We start from the raw sequence: 20,121 nt of genomic DNA, 5'->3' as shown, positions 1-20,121 counted from the left end.
CTCTCCCCCTCCATAGATGCAGCCTGAATCCGGGTTTTCTTTGTACATTCAAAGTTCTGGCATCTGCAGTCCTTGTGCTTATATTTTTCTTAATTTTTTAAATTATTTTATTTAACAATCAACAACCATAAAAAATGTCAAGTAAACCCCATCCCTTCACCTCCCCCCCCCCAATCTCCTGCTTGTGCTTTTATGTCAAAGAATAGATTTGTGTTGATCCCCCCTGTGTTTCTCATGCCTCTACCTGCACGTCTACCTGCTGGTCATGTCCATGACTGGTTGGTACCTCCCCCGGTAAAGAACTCTGGTGTTGTTTCTGTCTTGTTATTAATTTGCCATTCCACAATCACAGTGCTGGCAGCGTGCAGATTGAGTTTGACGCCATCTTCAGCTTGAAGGACATATATCCGTTTCTGCTGGAACCTGACCGAATCTTCAACATCAGTGGCCTGGCCTTGGTGATTGCTGGTGGTTTTGAGATTGGCGGCGCACGAGTGGTGGGAGTGTACGTGACAGGTAGTCTTCTCCAAACTGTTGAACACCTCCTACCTTCCTGGCCACTAGGGGAAGTGAATAATTCCCCTGGTCTCCCCTTCTCTTGTTGAGTAAAGAAGACACGAAGGTTCTGCAGAAACTCAGCAGGTCACGCAGCATCCAGAGGAAGTAATGGGGAACTAACATGTCAGGCCTGGGCCTTTAGTAGGGAATGTGGAAAGACATGCCGAGTTTCTCCAGCACTTTTATGCACTGAACTAGACCCCAGCCTCTGCAGGTTCTCTCGTTTAACAAATTAAGAGGTGAGCTGTGTTGTTCATAGGACCAGCTTGGAACAATTATTGTCCTAATTTGAAGTTAGCTCTAACTCTTGAAGAGAAGGAGTTTATTTTACAAATGTCACCAGCAGGTTTTTTTTTATTTTATTTTTTAAAATTTTTTATTTTTCACACCATAAATCACGTTAGCCATGATATACACTTTTTCTTTTTCACACATATACAGTGACTTTTTCTCCCCCCCCCTCCCTCCTCCCAAGCCACCCCCCCACCCCCCCCTCATCCATTTTAGGTATACAATCTAGGTTGCATTAAGCCAGTCAGACAATGTTGTCATTCAACAAAAATACACCAGAAATTCTACTGAGTCCATTCTTTTCTTCTCTTCTCCTTCCATCAACTTAGGTAATGTTTGTTCCCGGTAGGTTTTCGCTATTGTATTTAATGTAAGGCTCCCATACTTGTTCGAATATTTCAATATTATTTCTTAAACTATATGTTATTTTTTCTAATGGAATACATTTATTCATTTCTATATACCATTGTTGTATTTTCAAATTATCTTCCAATTTCCAGGTTGACATAATACATTTTTTTGCTACGGCTAGGGCTATCTTAACAAATCTTTTTTGTGCATCCTCCAAGTCAATTCCAAATTCTTTATTTTTTATGTTACTTAGGAGAAAGATCTCTGGATTCTTTGGTATATTGTTTTCTGTTATTTTATTTAATATCTGATTGAGATCATCCCAAAATTTTTCTACTTTCTCACATGTCCAGATTGCATGAATTGTTGTTCCCCTTTCTTTTTTACATCGAAAACATCTATCAGATACTGTTGGGTCCCATTTATTTAACTTTTGCGGTGTAATGTATAGTCTGTGTAACCAATTATATTGTATCATACGTAGCCTCGTATTTATTGTATTTCTCATCGTTCCAGAACATAATTTCTCCCATGTTTCCTTTTTTATCTTTATATTTAAATCTTGTTCCCATTTTTGTTTAGTTTTACCATTTGTTTCCTTATTCTCCTTTTCTTGCAGTTTAATATACATATTTGTTATAAATCTTTTGATTAACATTGTATCTGTAATCACATATTCAAGGTTACTTCCCTCTGGTAAACTCAAATTGCTTCCCAATTTATCTTTCAAGTAGGATAATATGCCAGCGCTGTATCTCCAGTTATATTGTACTTATCTCTCATTTGTTCAAAGGATAAGAATCTACTTCCTGAAAAACAATTTTCTATTCTTTTAATCCCTTTTTTTTCCCATTTTCTAAAGGAAAGGTTGTCTATTGTAAAAGGGAGTAGCTTATTTTGCGTCAATATTAGTTTTGGTAATTGATAATTTGTTTTATTTCTTTCTACATGAATCTTTTTCCAAATATTGAGGAGATGGTGTAATACTGGAGAAGTTCGATGTTGTACCAATTTTTCGTCCCATTTATATAATATGTGTTCAGGTATCTTTTCCCCTATTTTATCTAATTCTAATCTCGTCCAGTCTGGTTTTTCCCTTGTTTGATAAAAATCTGATAGGTATCTTAATTGTGCGGCTCTATAATAATTTTTGAAGTTTGGCAGTTGTAAGCCTCCTTGTTTATACCATTCTGTTAATTTATCTAGTGCTATCCTCGGTTTCCCCCCCTCCATAAAAATTTCCTTATTATTTTCTTTAACTCTTTGAAGAATTTTTCTGTCAGTTATATTGGCAATGCCTGAAATAAGTATAGTATCCTTGGAAAAATGTTCATTTTAATACAGTTTATCCTTCCTATCAGTGTTAGTGGTAGCTCTTTCCAATGCTCTAAATCGTCCTGTAATATTTTCATTAGTGGATTGTAATTGAGTTTATATAATTGGCCTAGATTTTTGTTTATTTGTACACCTAGGTATCTTATTGCCTGCTTTTGCCATCTGAATGGGGATTCCTTCTTAAATTTTGAGAAATCCGCGTTATTCATAGGCATTGCTTCACTTTTATTTACGTTTATCTTGTATCCCGACACTTCTCCATATTCCTTCAATTTCTTATATAATTCTTTTATTGATAGTTCTGGTTCTGTTAAGTACACTATCACATCATCCGCAAATAGACTGATTTTATATTCCCTGTCTTTTATTTTTATTCCTTTTATATTATTATCTATTCTTATCAATTCTGCTAGTGGTTCTATAGCTAGCGCAAACAATAACGGTGATAGTGGGCATCCCTGCCGCGTTGACCTGCTTAAGTTAAATTGCTTTGATACATGTCCATTTACTGTCACTTTCGCTAACGGTCCCTTATATAATGCTTTAATCCAATTAATATACTTCTCCGGTAAACTGAATTTTTGCAATACTTTGAACAAATAATTCCATTCTACTCTGTCGAAGGCCTTCTCTGCGTCTAAAGCAACTGCTACTGCAGGTGCTTTATTTCCTTCTACTGCATGAATTAAGTTAATAAATTTACAAATATTGTCTGTTGTGCGTCTTTTTTTGATAAATCCAGTTTGGTCTAAATTTACCATTTTCGGTACCTGTTCTGCTAATCTGTTTGCTAATAGTTTAGCTATTATCTTATAATCTGTGTTTAGCAAAGATATTGGTCTATATGACGCTGGTGAGAGTGGATCTTTCCCTTGTTTTAGTATCACTGTAATTATTGCTGTTTTACATGAATCTGGTAAGTTTTGTGTCTCATCAATCTGGTTGATTACATCCAGGAGGGGCGGTATTAATAGGTCTTTAAATGTTTTGTAGAATTCTATTGGGAGTCCATCCTCTCCTGGTGTCTTATTATTTGGTAATTTTTTTATTATCTCTTGTATTTCTACTGTTCCAAATGGTTCTGTTAATTTATTTTGTTCCTCTATTTGTAGTTTTGGTAGTTCAATTTTAGTCAAAAATTCATCTATTTTCCCTTCTTTCCCTTCGTTTTCAGTTCGGTATAATTGTTCATAGAATTCTCTGAAGTTTTCCTTAATTTCTTTTGGATTATATGTAACTTGTTTGTCTTTTTTCCTTGTTGCCAATACCATTTTCTTAGTTTGCTCTGTCTTAAGCTGCCATGCTAGGATTTTGTGCGTTTTTTCACCTAGTTCATAATATTTCTGTTTTGTCTTCATTATATTCTTCTCCACCTTATATGTTTGTAATGTTTCATATTTTATTTTTTTATCCGCCAATTCTCTTCTTTTAGTTGTATCTTCCTTCATTGCTAATTTTTTTTCTATGTTTACTATTTCCCTTTCCAACTGCTCTGTTTCCTGATTGTAGTCCTTCTTCATCTTGGTTACATAACTTATTATTTGCCCTCTAATGAATGCTTTCATTGCATCCCATAGTATAAACTTATCTTCCACTGATTCCGTATTTACTTCAAAATACATTTTTAATTGTTTTTCAATAAATTCTCTAAAATCCTGTCTTTTAAGTAGCATGGGGTTTAATCTCCATCTATACATTCTTGGAGGGATGTCCTCTAGCTTTACTGTCAGTATTAAGGGTGAATGGTCCGATAGCATTCTCGCTTTATATTCTGTTTTTCTTACTCTATCCTGCATACTAGCTGATAACAAAAATAGGTCTATTCTTGAGTATGTTTTATGTCTAGTCGAGTAGTATGAGTATTCCTTTTCTTTTGGGGTTTGTTTCCTCCATATGTCCACAAGTTTCATTTCTTGCATTGATTTAATTATAAATTTGGTTACTTTGTTCTTCCTGTTAATTTTTTTCCCCGTTTTATCCATATTTGGATCCAAATTCAGATTGAAATCCCCTCCTATTAGTATGTTCCCTTGCGTATTAGCTACCTTCAAAAAGATATCTTGCATAAACTTTTGATCTTCTTCGTTAGGTGAATATATATTAAGTAGATTCCAATGCTCCGAATATATCTGACATTTTATCATAACATATCTCCCTGCTGGATCTATTATTTCCTCTTCTATTTTAAATGGCACATTTTTGCTAATTAATATAGCCACTCCTCTTGCTTTTGAATTATACGATGCTGCTGTTACATGTCCTACCCAATCTCTCTTTAATTTCTTGTGCTCCAATTCAGTTAAGTGTGTTTCTTGGACAAATGCTATATCTATTTTTTCCTTTTTCAGTAAATTTAGTAGTTTCTTCCTTTTAATTTGGTTATGTATTCCATTAATATTTAAAGTCATATAGTTCAGCGTAGCCATTTTATATTTTGTTTATCTTCTCTTTCCGTTTTTCCATCATTACCTTTCCTCCTTTTCCATTTCTGTTTTCTTATTTTCAACTCTTTACAAGACAACATTCCTACAACATCCAACATTTTCCTTATTCTCCTATTTCTATCTTCTTTATCCCCAATCTCCCCTTCCCCTCCTGAGTTGTCCTTTATCCCTTGTCGGACAACCACATCTCCCCTCTCCATTTGGATTTGCGAATCCACTCGCAAGCGTCAACTGATTTTGCAGTGACCGCTATTTTCCCCGACCCAGCCCCCCACAGAAAAGATTTCACTTTTCATATGTCACAAAGGTCACTCTTTTAATTCCCTCCTTATTCTCTCTATTCCATTACCTTCCCTTATTAATTCTTGTCTATACTATCTATATTTTCCTCTAATTACAGTTACATTCACGTATGCACATTGTCTCTATTCACTCTTATACCTCTTTACCCGCATACATATCAATCGTGGTCATTTTTACCCTCATTACCCGTCTTCATCCCTCAGTCTATTTTTGTCTTTACCCACATACATATCAATCGTGATCATTTTTACTCTCATTACCCGTCTTCATCCCTCAGTCTATTTTTGTAATTGTTCTGCAAATTTTCGTGCTTCTTCTGGATCCGAGAATAGTCTGTTTTGTTGTCCTGGAATAAATATTTTCAATACCGCAGGATGCTTCAGTATAAATTTATACCCTTTCTTCCATAAAATCGCCTTTGCTGTATTGAACTCCTTTCTCTTCTTTAGGAGTTCAAAACTTATATCTGGATAAATGAAGATTTTTTGCCCTTTATATTCCAGTGGTTTGTTGCCCTCTCTTACTTTTTCCATTGCCTTCTCCAGTACCTTTTCTCTTGTAGTATATCTTAGGAATTTTACTACAATAGATCTTGGTTTTTGTTGTGGTTGTGGTTTAGAGGCCAATGCTCTTTGTGCCCTTTCTATTTCCATTTCTTGCTGTAGTTCTGGACATCCTAGGGTCTTAGGGATCCACTCTTTTATAAACTCCCTCATATTCTTGCCTTCTTCATCTTCCTTAAGGCCCACTATCTTTATGTTATTTCTTCTGTTATAATTTTCCATTATATCTATTTTTTGAGCTAGTAGTTCTTGTGTCTCTTTAGTTTTTTTATTAGATTCCTCCAATTTCTTTTTTAAGTCTTCTACCTCCATTTCTGCTGCTACTGCCCGTTCTTCCATCTTGTCCATTTTTTTCCCCATTTCTGTTAAGGTCATATCTATTTTATTCACTTTCTCTTCTGTGTTGTTTATTCTTCTTCTTAAATCATTGAATTCCTGTGTTTGCCATTCTTTAAATGACTCCATGTATCCTCTAACAAGAGAAAGTATATCCTTTACCTTGCCTTTCCCTTCATCTATTTCACTGTATTCTTCCTCTTCTTCTTCCTCTGGGTTGGCCATCTGTTGTTTCTTTGTTGCCCTTTCCTTCTCTTCTTTCTTGTTTTCATTGTTTTCTGTGGTCTCTTCTTGCTGCAGGTGTTCTGCAGCTGTCGTTGCTGGCTGTGGAGATCGACTCCCCAGCTGGTCCCCTCTCCCGTCGGTGTGTTTTTTTTCATGCGCATCGCGCATGCGCGACTCCTCGTGCATGCGCGGTTGTGCACTTTTACTAGGCTCTGCGAGCCATTGTTGTAGTTCTTTTTCTACCGACCTGAGGATGCGGGCTCCTCTCTCCACAGCGGGCCTCTTCGGACAGGTAAGGCCTTCACCTTTTTCCTCCGTTGTCTTCTCTTCCTCTCTTCTTTCCGTTGATTTTGATTTTTCTTTTTTTGTCTCCATCTTCTTTCCACCTTTATACTCACTTTTCTTTAACTTTTATTTCTGTGCCTTTGTATTTTCTCTTGTTTTTCCCGACTTTTCTGGAGAGGGCTGGAGTTCTCCGTCCGGCCACTACTCCATCACGTGACTCCCTCATGTCACCAGCAGGTTGAGGGAGCTACAACCTCTCTCTTTGGAGCAACAAAGGATGAAAGGTGACTTAACAGAGGTGTACGAGATTATGAGGGTCATAGATAGGGTGGGCAGACATCCACCTTTTCCCCAGAGCGGCAGTGGAATCAGTTCAAGGTGAGAGGAGATGTCGGGGATAAGCTTTATTAACACAGCATTGTTGGGGTTGATGGGGGTAAAATAGGGACATTCCAAAGACTCCGAGTGAGGCAGACAGATGTAAACAAAATGGAGGGTTATAGACTATGAGGAAGGGAAGGGTTCGAATGATGAACCAAAGAACCATAGAACATTACAGCACACAAACAGCCCCTTCATCCCCTTTTTTCTGCCTCATCCAAGTGACCTTCCCCCAGTCCATAGCCCTCCATTCTGCTCCCATCCATGTATCTGTCCAAATTCTTCTGAAATGCTAATATGAGCCTACTTTCACCACGTGAGCTCGTTCCACACCCCCACCACTCTCAGTGTGAAGATGTTCCCCCTAAACCTTTCCCTTTTCACCCTTAACCCATGTCCTCTGGTTTGTATCTCAGTGGAAAAAAGCCTACTTACATATTGTTATGAGCCCTAATGACTCAAAAACCAGTAGCAACAGAAATTCACCAAGACAATGGCAAGTTAAAACAAAATTATTTTCTTAACACAGAATTATAAGATCAGGTAGCGGCCTGCGCCTCGGGCCAACACTGGAAATGGCCATTGAACGAGGCGACTGACAAGAACTCGCACGGGCTGAGAGGCCCATTTCCATAGGCCGCCGGTGGAACGGTGAAACTGTCCAACCACTGCCGGCAGATCGCAGGGGGCCCAATCGGGGCCCGGATGCTGGAACCGACCAATCAGTGGCCGGTCCGCTCAAACCATGCCCTGGTGGTGACACGGCCGAGCTCATTATAAAAGCCAGACCTTCCCCTGAATAAACTCAGGGTCGAATACACTCGACCGGTGTGCACGCCTTCTTTCCTCTGCAAGTTTCGAGTTGCAGTCCAGGAGCTATAACCATGACCTGTAATCTGGCTGTAGCAGTAGCGACCCCACTACAGTGGCATTTTGGACCCAGCGATGGAGCAACAACACTGTAGCGTTGAGACTGCCCTGGTTCTGGACCTCCCAACCACAGCTGTGGTTCCAACAAGCCGAGGCGCAATTCGCTATTCGAAGGATCTCCAAGGATGACACGCACTACTACTACTACATGGTCAGCGCCCTCGACCAGGATACGACAGCCCGGATTATTGATTTCCTCCAGCAGCCCCCAGATCACGGAAGCTACGTGGCCATCAAAGAACTACTAATCCACACTTACGGGCTCTCAAAGCGCGGGGGCGCTACCCGTCTGTTGCATATGGACGGTTTGGAGGACAGGGCCCCATCCGCCCTCATGAGCGACATGCTTGCTCTCTGCGATGGCTACTCCTCCTGCCCGCTGTTCCAGCAGATCTTCCTGGAGAGGCTGCCTGAGAACATCTGGCTGGTCATCGCAGAGGAGGATTTTGAGGACCCCAGAAAGATGGCCACCCGAGCAGTTGTGTTATGGGCGGCAAAGAGGGACTCCTGCGCTTCGATCGACCAGGTGATGACACCACATCAACAGTGCCCAGCCATGAGGAACACCCATCAGTCACCTGACCAATCGTCCAACCGATCATCAAACCGACCGAACGAACGAGATGCCCCACCGGTGAGCTTTACTCTTATTATCATTTACTGTGGGGCTCCGATGCCGCTCCCCCTGCGTATTCCATGGAAATGCTCAGGCCGGCTGTTGTTAATGGCTGCAACAACCGGCCACTGCATAGCCAGCTACATATCCAGGATTCACTGTCTGGCTGACACTTCTTAGTGGACACTGGGGCACAATACAGCATCATCCCCCCCACCAGCCTTGAGGCTTGCTGCGGCAAAATGGGCTAAAAACTCTGAGCGGCAAACGGCTCCAGTATCCGGACTTTCGGCACCTGTTCCATGCCCCTCCACTTCGGGGACCACTGGTTCACTTGGAAGGTCACCGTGGCAGCCGTGCAGCAACCAAATTTAGGTGCCAACTTCCTGAGGCCCCACTCCCTCCTGGTGGACATCAAGGGACGTTGACCGGTGCATGCCCAGACATTCCAATTGCTCTCCCTCAACAGCACCAAGCTCACCAACCCCCACCTGCACTCGGTGAGTGGTGCCACCAACAAGTTCGTCAAGATCCTGACGGATTTCCTCACCACCACCATGCCTCGCTTCCATTCAGCAGAACCCAAACATAGAATGAGGGCCCTCCCCTCCATGCCAGAGCGCACTGCCTCCCCCACTGAAAAACGTAACTTGGCCAGGGATGCAATTTTTAAAAATGGAGGAACTGGGCATTGTGTGGTGCTCCGATAGTCCCAGGGCCTCTCCCCTCCAGTACAGTGGTCAGGGGTGTACTTGAGCAGCTCCTTGATGAACGTTGGCAACCGCTGGCCTTTTTCAGTAAATACCTCAGGCCACTGGAGCACAATTACAGGGCCTTTGACAGAGAACTGTTAGGCTTATACCTGGCAATTCGGCATTTTGATACTTTCTGGAGGGCAGGAAGTTCAAAGTTTACACAGACCACTAACCCCTTACATTCGCCTTCCATAAGGTGTCCGACCTACGGTCAGCCAGGCAACAGCAGCACCTGTCCTACATCTCTGAATTTACAACAGACATTGAACACATAGCCGGTAAATCCAACATGGTGGCTGACGCCCTATCCCATCCGGCTACTTTGGCGATGCACGACCCTACCCTTGGCATTGACTACGTGGCCCTGGCAGAGGCACAGCAAGCAGACCCTGACATTCTGGCGTACCAAATAGCGCTCACTGGCTTACACCTGGAGGACATACAGATCGCCCCCGGCAATCGCACACTGCTCTGTGACACCTCGATGAGTAAACCTTGCCCTGTTACAGCCGTATGGAGGAGGCGAGTGTTCGACTCTGTCCATAACTTGTCTCACCCTGCCATCAGGACTACTGTTAAGATGGTGGCGAACAGGTACATCTGGCACAGCCTCCGCAAAGTGGTCGCACTATGGGCCAGGACTTGTACTCATTGCCAGTCATCAAATTTCAGACCCACACCAAGGCCCCCCCCCCCCCATAGACATTTGAGCCCGCACGTCACCGGTTCACATGCACATTGACATTGTGGGGCCCCTACCTGTGTCCAAAGGCGCACGCTACTGGCTTCCACAGACAGCAGTGCACAGGCCCTACTCAATACTAGGGTAGAGCATTTTGGGGTCCCCGAACTCCTCACTTCAGACGGGGAGCCCAATTCTGTGGACCGCCTTAGCCCACGCCCTGGAGACCCAACTCCACTACACCACGACGTATCACCCACAGGCCAACAGGTTGGTGGAGAGGTTCCACAGACACCAGACACCAGGCGGCTTCAATGGCAAGGCTGACTGGACCTAACTGGGCTGACGAGCTTCCCTAGGTCCTGTTGGGAATTCAAGCCACACCCAAGGAGGACCTTGAGGCAACTTCCGCTGAGTTGCTCTACGATGCACCCCTGGTCATACCGGGCGACCAGACCCCACGGCAAACCCCACACTTGGCCGATTGTAAATACGTATTTGTTTAGCATGGGGCACACCGGCCAATTCTCCAGATACCTTACGATACCTTACGAGGAGCCATACCGTCTCATAAGAAACAACGGCTCCACCTGTGTTCTGGACATTCATGGCAGAGAGGAGACTTACCATCGATTGGTTGAAACTGGCCTACTTACACTCTGACCAGCCCATCATCCATCTGACCCCGTGACGCAGGGGTTGACTTCTTAAGAACTCCGCCCTGATCGCCGGATCTGGGCGGGGGGAGGGTTGTAGCAGCCTGCACCTCAAGCCAACACCGGAAATGGCTGTCAAACACGGCGACCGGCAAGACCTCGCACAGGCTGAGAGGCCCGTTTCCATAAGCTGCCGGTGGAAGGGTGAAACTGTCCAATCACTACTGGCAGATCGCAGGGGGGCCCAATCGGGACCTGAATGCTGGAACTGACCAATTGGTGGCTGGCCTGCTCAAGCCACACGGCCCCAGAGTAAACTCAGTGTCGAATACACTCGACCAGTGTGCGTGTCTTCTTTCTTATAACTATGAGCTGTAGCCTGGCTGTACCAGTGGCGACCCTGCTACAATCAATATTTAACTTATTATTAAGATACTTAACCCCTTTCTAATTCTAAGTGCTCATGTGCGTATGTTCAAGATGGTTCTTTTTCACTGTCCAGTCATTTACTGTACAGTTCTCCAAATTCACTGGTATCAGGCAGTTTTCAGTACTGTGCACAGAATAAACAGTCATAAGATTCAACAGGCTCTGGTGCCTTAACTTAAGCTGTTACCAGTCAGAAATGTCTTTGGTGGGTGCAGAGAGATATTCGTTGGACATGCAAACTGATTTCTTTCAATCAGCATCTGAAGTCTTTCCGAAGAAACGTGCCTTCTCCCAGGTTACCACAAAGAGTTCTTCTTCTCCCCCATTTCAAGAGAAACACAACAACCAGCCATGGCAGAGATTTCAAATAGGCTGAACACAGAACTCAAAACCCATCACCTTTCACTGACTGCTGCAGCTTTTATCTCCCCCTCTCCCCTTTTTTGTTTCAGTTTCTGTAATGTGATGTTTGCTTGTGAAAAGTGACCTAAACTATCTTATCTTATTCCCCATTTTTAAACTTTTAAATTAAATTTTATTAACTTATTCTGTTACAATTTACTCTGTCCATCCCCTTCATAATTTTAAATACCTTATTTAACTCTCCCCTCATTCATCTACACTCCAGGAATAAAGTCCTAACCTGTTTAACCTTTCCCTATAATTCAATTCCTGAAGTCTGGGCAACATCCTAGTAAATTTCTGTTGATAGCTTTCCTGTCGTTGGGTGGCCAAAACAACATACAATATTCCAAATTTGGCTTCAGCAATTTCTTATACAACTTTACCATAACATTCCAGCTCCTGTATTCAATGCTTTGATTTATCAAGGTCAATTTCCAAAATCCACCTGTGATGCCAGTTTCAGGGAATGATGTATCTGTTCTACCGCACTCCTTAGTGGCTGTTGTGAGTGAGTAAATAAGTTTGGTAGGTCTCAAAAGCAAGGACTCTGGACACAATTTTTGTAGTGAAGGATTTTATTTACAGAAGGCAAGTGTGAGAAATGATAACAGATGCCACATGCGCGCGCACACACACAGAGTTTACAACAGCCGTGGGAAAGTAAGATTGGTAGTGAAAAACGCTTACAATTAATAACAAACATGGCAGAAATAGCGTGGGAACAAAATACACACACAACAAACTGGTACATACAATGATCAGGGAAAATCACTATGATGCCCCACCACCCCTTGACTCAGTGCAGCAATGACTCTATGCTACAAGGGACACTAATTAAACGCTCCCAACCCTTTTAACAGTGCACATCTTACCAACATTTTCTCCAGCGCCCTTCCACATTTCTAGGCCTTGAGTGAAGCAGGGTGGTCCCAAGCTGGCAAAGAGGGAGAACAAAGAACACATGGCGCCTTTATAGTGCTGGAGGGTCCAGCCCAGGTCATTAGCAGGACCACAAAGAAAGACGGAAGAGAGTGGGGCAATTCTGTTAGATGGCATGGACCCAGTGGGGAAGGAAAATAGTCAAGAGATAACACCACATGGAAAAAGTCCCTTCAGCCCAGCTTGACAATGCCTACCAAGTTGTCTACCCATTTGCCAATGTTTGGATCAAAGTCCATATAACCATATAGAGCACAGAACAGGCCAAATTTGCCCTACTAGTCCATGCCGGAACAAATCCCCACCCTCCTAGTCCCACTGACCAGGACCTGGTCCATACCCCTCCAATCCTCTCCCCTCCATGTAATTATCCAGTCTTTCCTTAAATGTAAATAACGTCCCTGCTTCAACCATCTCCGCCGGAAGCTTATTTCACATCCCAACCACCCTTTGCGTGAAGAAATTTCCCCTCATGTTCCCCTTATAATTTTCTCCCTTTAATCTCAAACCATGGCCTCTGGTTTGAATATGCCCCACTCTTAATTGAAAAAGCCTATCCACGTTGACTCTCTCTGTCCCTTTTAAAATCTTGAACACCTCCATCAAATCCCCCCTCAATCTTCTACACTCCAGAGAAAAAAGCCCCAGGCTGCTCAACCTTTCTCTGTAACTCAAACCCTGATATCCTGTCAACATTCTCGTGAACCTTCTCTGCACTCTCTCTATTTTGTTTATATCCTTCCTATAATTTGGTGACCAAAACTGCACACAGTATTCCAAATTTGGCCTCACCAATGCTTTGTACAATTTCATCATAACATCCCAACTCTTGAATTCAATACTCCGATTTATGAAGGCCAACATTCCAAATGCCTTCTTCACCACTCTATCTACCTGAGTATCAACTTTGAGGGTACTATTTACCATAACTCCTAAATCCCTTTGTTGCTCTGCATTCCTCAATTGTCTACCATTCAATGTATATGACCTATTTAAATTTGCCTTTCCAAAATGCAACACTTCACACTTATCCGTATTAAATTCCAGCAGCCATTTCTCAGCCCACTCCTCTAGCTTTCCTATATCTCTTTTTAAGCTACGGTAATCTTCCTCACTGTCCACAATACCACCAATCTTTGTATCATCTGCAAACTTACTCATCCAATTTACCACCCCTTCTTCCAGATCGATAATATATATAACAAACAATAGTGGACCCAGGACCGATCCCTGAGGAACTCCACGAGTCACCGGCCTCCAATTGGACAAACAATTTTCTACCACTACTCTCTGACACCTCCCATCCAACCATTGCTGAATCCATTTCACTACCTCCTTATTTATACCTAATGCCTCCACCTTTTTTCCTAACCTCCTGTGGGGAACTTTGTCAAAAGCTTTACTAAAGTCTAAATAGACAACATCCACAGCCTTCCCTTCATCAATCTTTTTTGTAAACCCCTCGAAAAACTCTATAAGGTTTGTTAAGCATGATCTACCCCTGACAAAACCATGCTGACTACGACCTATCAATCCCTGTTCTTCCAAATATTTGTAAATGCCAACCCTCAGAACACTTTCCATCAACTTACCCACCACAGACATCAGACTCACAGATCTATCATTTCCAGGCTTACATTTGGACCCTTTCTTAAACAGTGGAACAACATGCGCCTCCCTCCAATCCTCTGGCATTACTCCCGTGACCAGTGACATCCTAAATATCTCTGTTAATGGCCCCACTATCTGTATACTAGTCTCCCTGAGTGTCCTTGGGAATAATTTGTCCGGACCCGGAGATTTGTCCATCTTTATCTTTTTTAACACTGCCATCACTACCTCCTCAGTTATCCTTATATGATTCATGACCTCCCCACTATTTTTCTTTACTTCAACTGGTACAATATTTTTTTCCCTAGTGAATACTGAGGAAAAGAAATCATTTAAAATTTCCCCCATCTCCTCTGACTTTTCACATAGCCTACCCTCCCTATCTACAAGGGGTCCAATTCTATCCCTCACTAATCTTTTACTTTTAATGTACCTATAGAAACCCTTTGGATTTATTTTTACTCTGCCTGCCAAAGCCTCTTCGTGCCTCTTTTTGGCCTTTCTAATTTCTTTCTTAAGATTTTTTCTACACTCCTTGTAGTCCTCTTTCAATTTCTCATCACCCTGTTGTTTATACCTCTTGTACACTTCCCTCTTTCTCCTAACCAAATTTCTAATATTCCTCTAAAACCAAGGGCTCCCTATGACTTCCAGCCTTTCCTTTGATCCTCACTGGGACACATCTACTCTGTACTCTCAAAATTTCTTCTTTGAATATTCTCCATTTTTCATTTACATCCTTTCCTGACAAAAATCACGTCCCACTCAATACTCCCCAAATCCATTCTTATTCTTTCGAAATTTGCTTTTCTCCAATCCAGAACCTCAACTTTAGGCCCTTCTTTGCTCTTCCATAAAACTACCCTAAAACTAATAGAGTTGTGATCACTCGACCAAATTTGTTCTCCAACATTAACCTCAGACACCTGACCTATCTTGTTCCCTAACAGGAGATCCAGTATTACACCGTCCCGAGTCGGTTCCTTTACGTATTGATTAAGAAAACTATCTTGTACACATTTGACAAACTCTAGCCCATCCAGCTCTCTTACTGTATGGGTATCCCAATCAATGTGAGGGAAGTTAAAATCTCCCATGATCACTACCTTATGTTTATTACACATATATGCTATCTCCTTACAAATTTGTTCTTCCAATTTTCTTGGTCCATTTGGTGGTCTATAATACACTCCTATTAGTGCCCTCATGCCTCCTCCACCCCTCAATTCCACCCAAACAGCCTCACTGGATGATCCCTCCAAACCATCCTGCCACCTCCGGCAGTAATGTCCTCCTTAGCAAGCAGAGCAACTCCTTCCCCTTTTTTACCCCCTGTTCTATCACATCTAAAACATTTGTATTCTGGAATATTTAGTTGCCAGTCCTGTCCCTCCTGTAACCAGGTCTCACTAATTGCCACAACATTATGATTCCAAGTGCCAATCCATGCTCTAAGCTCATCTACCTTGTTCACTATGCTTCTTGCATTAAAGTACATGCATTTCAGAGAATGACCCTCACATATATTCTACCTTTTACCTTAACCTCCATCCTTCCTTTGTTATCTTTATCATTCTTAACTAGGAGGCCATGCACCCTAGACACTGCTTGGAAACTCTGCTCCCCACCCCCCTGCCAAACTAGTTTAAACCCTCCCCCACAGCTCTAGCAAATCTGCTTGCCAGGATATTGGTCCCCCTCCAGTTCAAGTGGAGTCCGTCCCTTTTGTACAGGTCCGACTTTCCCCAGAAGAGATCCCAATGATCCAAAAATCTTATCCCTTGCCCCCTGAACCAGCTCTTTAGCCACGCATTCATCCTCCAGATCCTCTTATTACTACCCTCTAAACCTTTTCTATCCACACCTCCCACCTGAAACCTATGTTTAGTCTAGTTCCAGACTCTCCCACCCTGGGAAAAAGACTGGAAATAGAGGACAGCAGGTAGACAGAGGGAGCATATTTATTACGATGGGGAATGGCAGAGCAAGCTTTATAATTATAATTTTAATTTACTTTATAATTATAATTTTTAATGTTACTTTATAATTAGAACAATGATAAGGAAATCAGAGGGGCAGAAAGAGGACAAGAGGGAGCATTGGTAGCTAACGTAAAGGATAATCCCAAGAGATTTTATAATTACATAAAGGGAAACGAGAGAAAATGGGACATCAGGAGATTGGCAATGTACTTTTGCTCTGCTTTTGCTGTGGAGAAGGACGTGAGGACTGAGTAATATGGGGCAAGTGGTGACATAAAAACAGTCAGTATTACAGTTAAGGAGGAGCTCAACTTCCTGATGTGCTTGAAGGCAGACAAATTCCCCCCGGACCTGATCAGATATATACAAGGATATTGTGGGAAGCTAGAGAGGACGTTGCAGGTGTCCTGGCTGAGATCGTTGAGTACAGGTGCGCTGCTGGAAGGCCGGAGGGTGGCATATGTTGTGACTCTATTCAGGAAAGGCTGCAGGGAAAAGCCACAGGCCAGTGAGCCCAACATCTGCGGTGGGTAATTTACGAGAGAGTATTCTGAAGAAGCTTGGTGTGAGCTTGCAGGCGCCTCAGATTGAAGAGACTGCCATCCGTGCGGTACCGGATGTAAACAGCGTCTTCATTGTTGAGGTCTTTCATGGCTTGTTTCAGCATCATGCTGAAGAAGATTGAAAAGAGGGTTGGTACGAGAACGCAGCCTTGCTTCACACCATTGTTGATGGAGAAGGGTTCAGAGAGCTCATTGCTGTATCTGCGAGCTCACACCAAGACACAAGAGCAACTCGTCCGTGAACTACTCTTTGCAGACAATGCCGCTTTAGTTGCCCATTCAGAGCCAGCTCTTCAGCGCTTGACGTCCTGTTGTGCGGAAACTGACAAAATGTCAGCCTGAAGAAAACTGAGGTCCTCCATCAGCTAGCTCCCCACCATGACTACCAGCCCCCCCACATCTCCATCGGGCACACAAAACTCAAAATGATCAACCAGTTTACCTATCTCGGATGCAAGGATCGACAACGAGATAGACAACAAACTCGTCAAGGCAAATAGCACCTTTGGAAGACTACACAAAAGAGTCTGGAAAAACAACCAACTGAAAAACCTCACAAAGATTAGCGTATACAGAGCCGTTGTCATACCCACACTCCTGTATCATGGGTCCTCTACCGGCATCACCTACAGCTCCTAGAACACTTCCACTAGCGTTGTCTCCGCTCCATCCTCAACATTCATTGGAGCGACTTCATCACCAACATCGAAGTACTCGAGATGGCAGAGGCCGACAGCATCGAATCCATGCTGCTGAAGATCCAGCTGCGCTGGGTGTGTCATGTCTCCAGAATGGAGGACCATCGCCTTCCCAAGATCGTGTTATATGGCGAGCTCTCCACTGGCCACCGTGACAGAGGTGCACCAAAGAAGAGGTACAAGGACTGCCTAAAGAATTCTCTTGGTGCCTGCCACATTGACCACCGCCAGTGGGCTGATATCGCCTCAAACCGTGCATCTTGGTGCCTCACAGTTCGGCGGGCAGCAACCTCCTTTGAAGAAGACTTCAGAGCCCACCTCACTGACAAAAGACAAAGGAGGAAAAACCCAACACCCAACCCCAACCAACCAATTTTCCCTTGCAACCGCTGCAACCGTGTCTGCCTGTCCCGCATCGGACTTGTCAGCCACAAACGAGCCTGCTGCTGACGTGGACATTACCCCTCCATAAATCTTCGTCCGCGAAGCCAAGCCAAAGAAGAAGAAGAAGAAGATTCTGAAGAAGATACACCATATATAATCGTGTATAATCGAGTGAAGAGGAAGATACACCGTGTATAATCGTGTATAATCATATATAATCGTGTGAAGAAGAAGATATGCTGTATATAATTGTGTATAATCGTATATAATTGTGTGAAGAGGAAGATACACCGTGTATAATCGTGTATAATCATATATAATCGTGTGAAGAAGAAGATACACCGTATATAATCATGATCTCATGTAAAAATTCACCCCCTACTTTTGGCCCAAAAATCTGCAATTTTCCATATATATATAAAAAGTCGTCGCTAGTTCTTCACAGATAACAGATCAACCTGTACATAAATGTTTCAATGAGAAAATGAAGGTATTTCACTGTTCTGTAAAAAATACTGAACACCTTTACTGCACTCACTCCTCCAAGCTTGACATGAGGCCCTCCATCAGTGCTGGAAGGAAGGAGCCGATCCCCAGGATATGTGTGACTCCCAAATCGCCTCTTTGTACAAGAACAAGGATGACAGGAGCGACTACAGGGGGAATCTCCCTTCTGAGTATTGCTGGCAATGTCTTCGCTTGTGCAACTCTGGCAAGTCTACAGACACTAGCTGAACAGGTCTATCCTGAGTCTCTGTGGTTTCCGCGCAGGGCGGTCAATTGTTGGCACGATATTCTCACTCTGTCAGCTCCAGGAGAAGCACAGGGAAGAACAGAAACCCCTCTGTGTCCCTTTCATTGACTTGACCTTGTTAGCAAGGATGAGCTCTTTCAGATTCTCCCCAAGACCAGCTGTCCCCCAAAACTCCATCGTATCATCAACCCATTCCATGACGACATGAGTACAATGGCAGCTCATCAGAATCCTTCACTATTTGGAGTGGAGTCAAACAAGGATGTGTGTTGGCCCCAAAATTATTCAGCATCTTCTCTCTGCTATTGAAGCACATGTTTGGGATGTCGACAGAAGGCATCTATGTACACACCAGGTCTGATGGGTGGCTGTTCAATCCTACACATTTAAGAGCAAATGCAAAGGTGTGAATAATCTTACTACATGATATGCTCTTTGCTGAGACGCTGCCAGAACCTCGCACACCAAAGAGCAACTACAGACTCTCATGGACTGCTTCTCTGAGGCATGCAATGTCTTCGGCCTAAAGAAAATAAATGTCCTTACCCAGAATGTAGTGGAGACATCAACAACTATGATCTAGAAATGTTTGGATACTTGGGGTCGAGTATTAGTGACACTCTCTCCCTTGATGCTGAAATCAATGTGTATCGGCAGAGCAGCATTGATCCTTGCTCAACTCTCCTCGCAGGTCTGGGAGAATCACAAACTCGCTACAAAGACCAAGACTTGGACCATATACTCCAAACAGGAGAGGAAACTCAGTGGTTTTCACCTGTGCAGCCGTTGGCTTATCCTTGGCATCACCTGGAGAGAGAGACAAAGTCCCAAATTCTGAGGTCCTCTCCTGCACTGGACTTCCCACAATGATCACGTTTTTAAGACAATGCAGACTGCGCTGGTTGGGCAACGTCTTTCGCATTAAGGATGGTCAACTGCCAAAGGACATCCCCTACTGAGAACTAGCAAAAGGCAAGAGGTAGGTTGGTAGACCCTGGCTTCGCTTCAAGGACCTCTACAAGCGCGACATTGAAAACAGAGTGACGGGAGGATACAGCAGGTCAAATGGGGAAGTACTCTTCATCAACACCTAGAGAAAGGTGAAAGAGTGATGTGGAGTCAGTTTGAGGAGCGGACAGCAGACCACAATTCAACGATGCCCTATATTTGCAGTAACTGTGGCAGCGCCTGTCATTCCATGATCAGCCTTGATAGCCACAGTCGACGCTGCTGAACAAACCCGTGACTATCAGAGGTGCAATTCCCATGGTCGATCACGAATGACGTAGGCCACACTATTACTATTTTTGTATTACCAATATAGCCTTAAGCTGCATTGAATTATGGTAATTAGCACTGATATATCGGGTACTATACCATAACACATCTGTGATATGGGATGACTTTAACCATGAATAGGAAATTGTGGTTAAAGGTTTTGTGATCTGAGCAGGTACAGTTTAGTTGTAGATATCAGTAATGGTGATATACTGTCATTAAGAACTTTAAACAGATTTCACTAAGCAAGTCCGGTGGGTGTAATGGATACAAATAAAAGAGCAAGAGTCGGAAGATATTTCTAAGAGCTATAGAGCATCATTTATGGTTTTTTTTTACTTGGTAGGACGTGTGTTTTGACTCTTAT

The 20,121-nt window shown here is 43.1% G+C and overlaps 1 protein-coding gene across 1 annotated transcript in view; it reads left to right on the top strand.

Moving 5' to 3' along the window:
- The first annotated feature begins 265 nt into the window (after window positions 1-265).
- The window catches only part of LOC138746602 (uncharacterized), a 57,544-nt gene continuing 37,688 nt past the window's right edge, over window positions 266-20,121 (top strand). Inside the window, exons 1-2 of the mRNA XM_069904894.1 lie at window positions 266-294; window positions 353-516. Of these exons, the coding sequence (XP_069760995.1) occupies window positions 266-294; window positions 353-516 (193 nt within the window). The remainder of the gene's footprint in view (window positions 295-352; window positions 517-20,121) is intronic.

The sequence above is a fragment of the Narcine bancroftii genome, chromosome 12 (assembly GCF_036971445.1).
Source record: "Narcine bancroftii isolate sNarBan1 chromosome 12, sNarBan1.hap1, whole genome shotgun sequence".
Taxonomy (NCBI): Eukaryota; Metazoa; Chordata; class Chondrichthyes; order Torpediniformes; family Narcinidae; genus Narcine; species Narcine bancroftii.
Note: the sequence above shows the minus strand (reverse complement) of the source record. Positions and strands in the feature narration are given on the sequence as shown.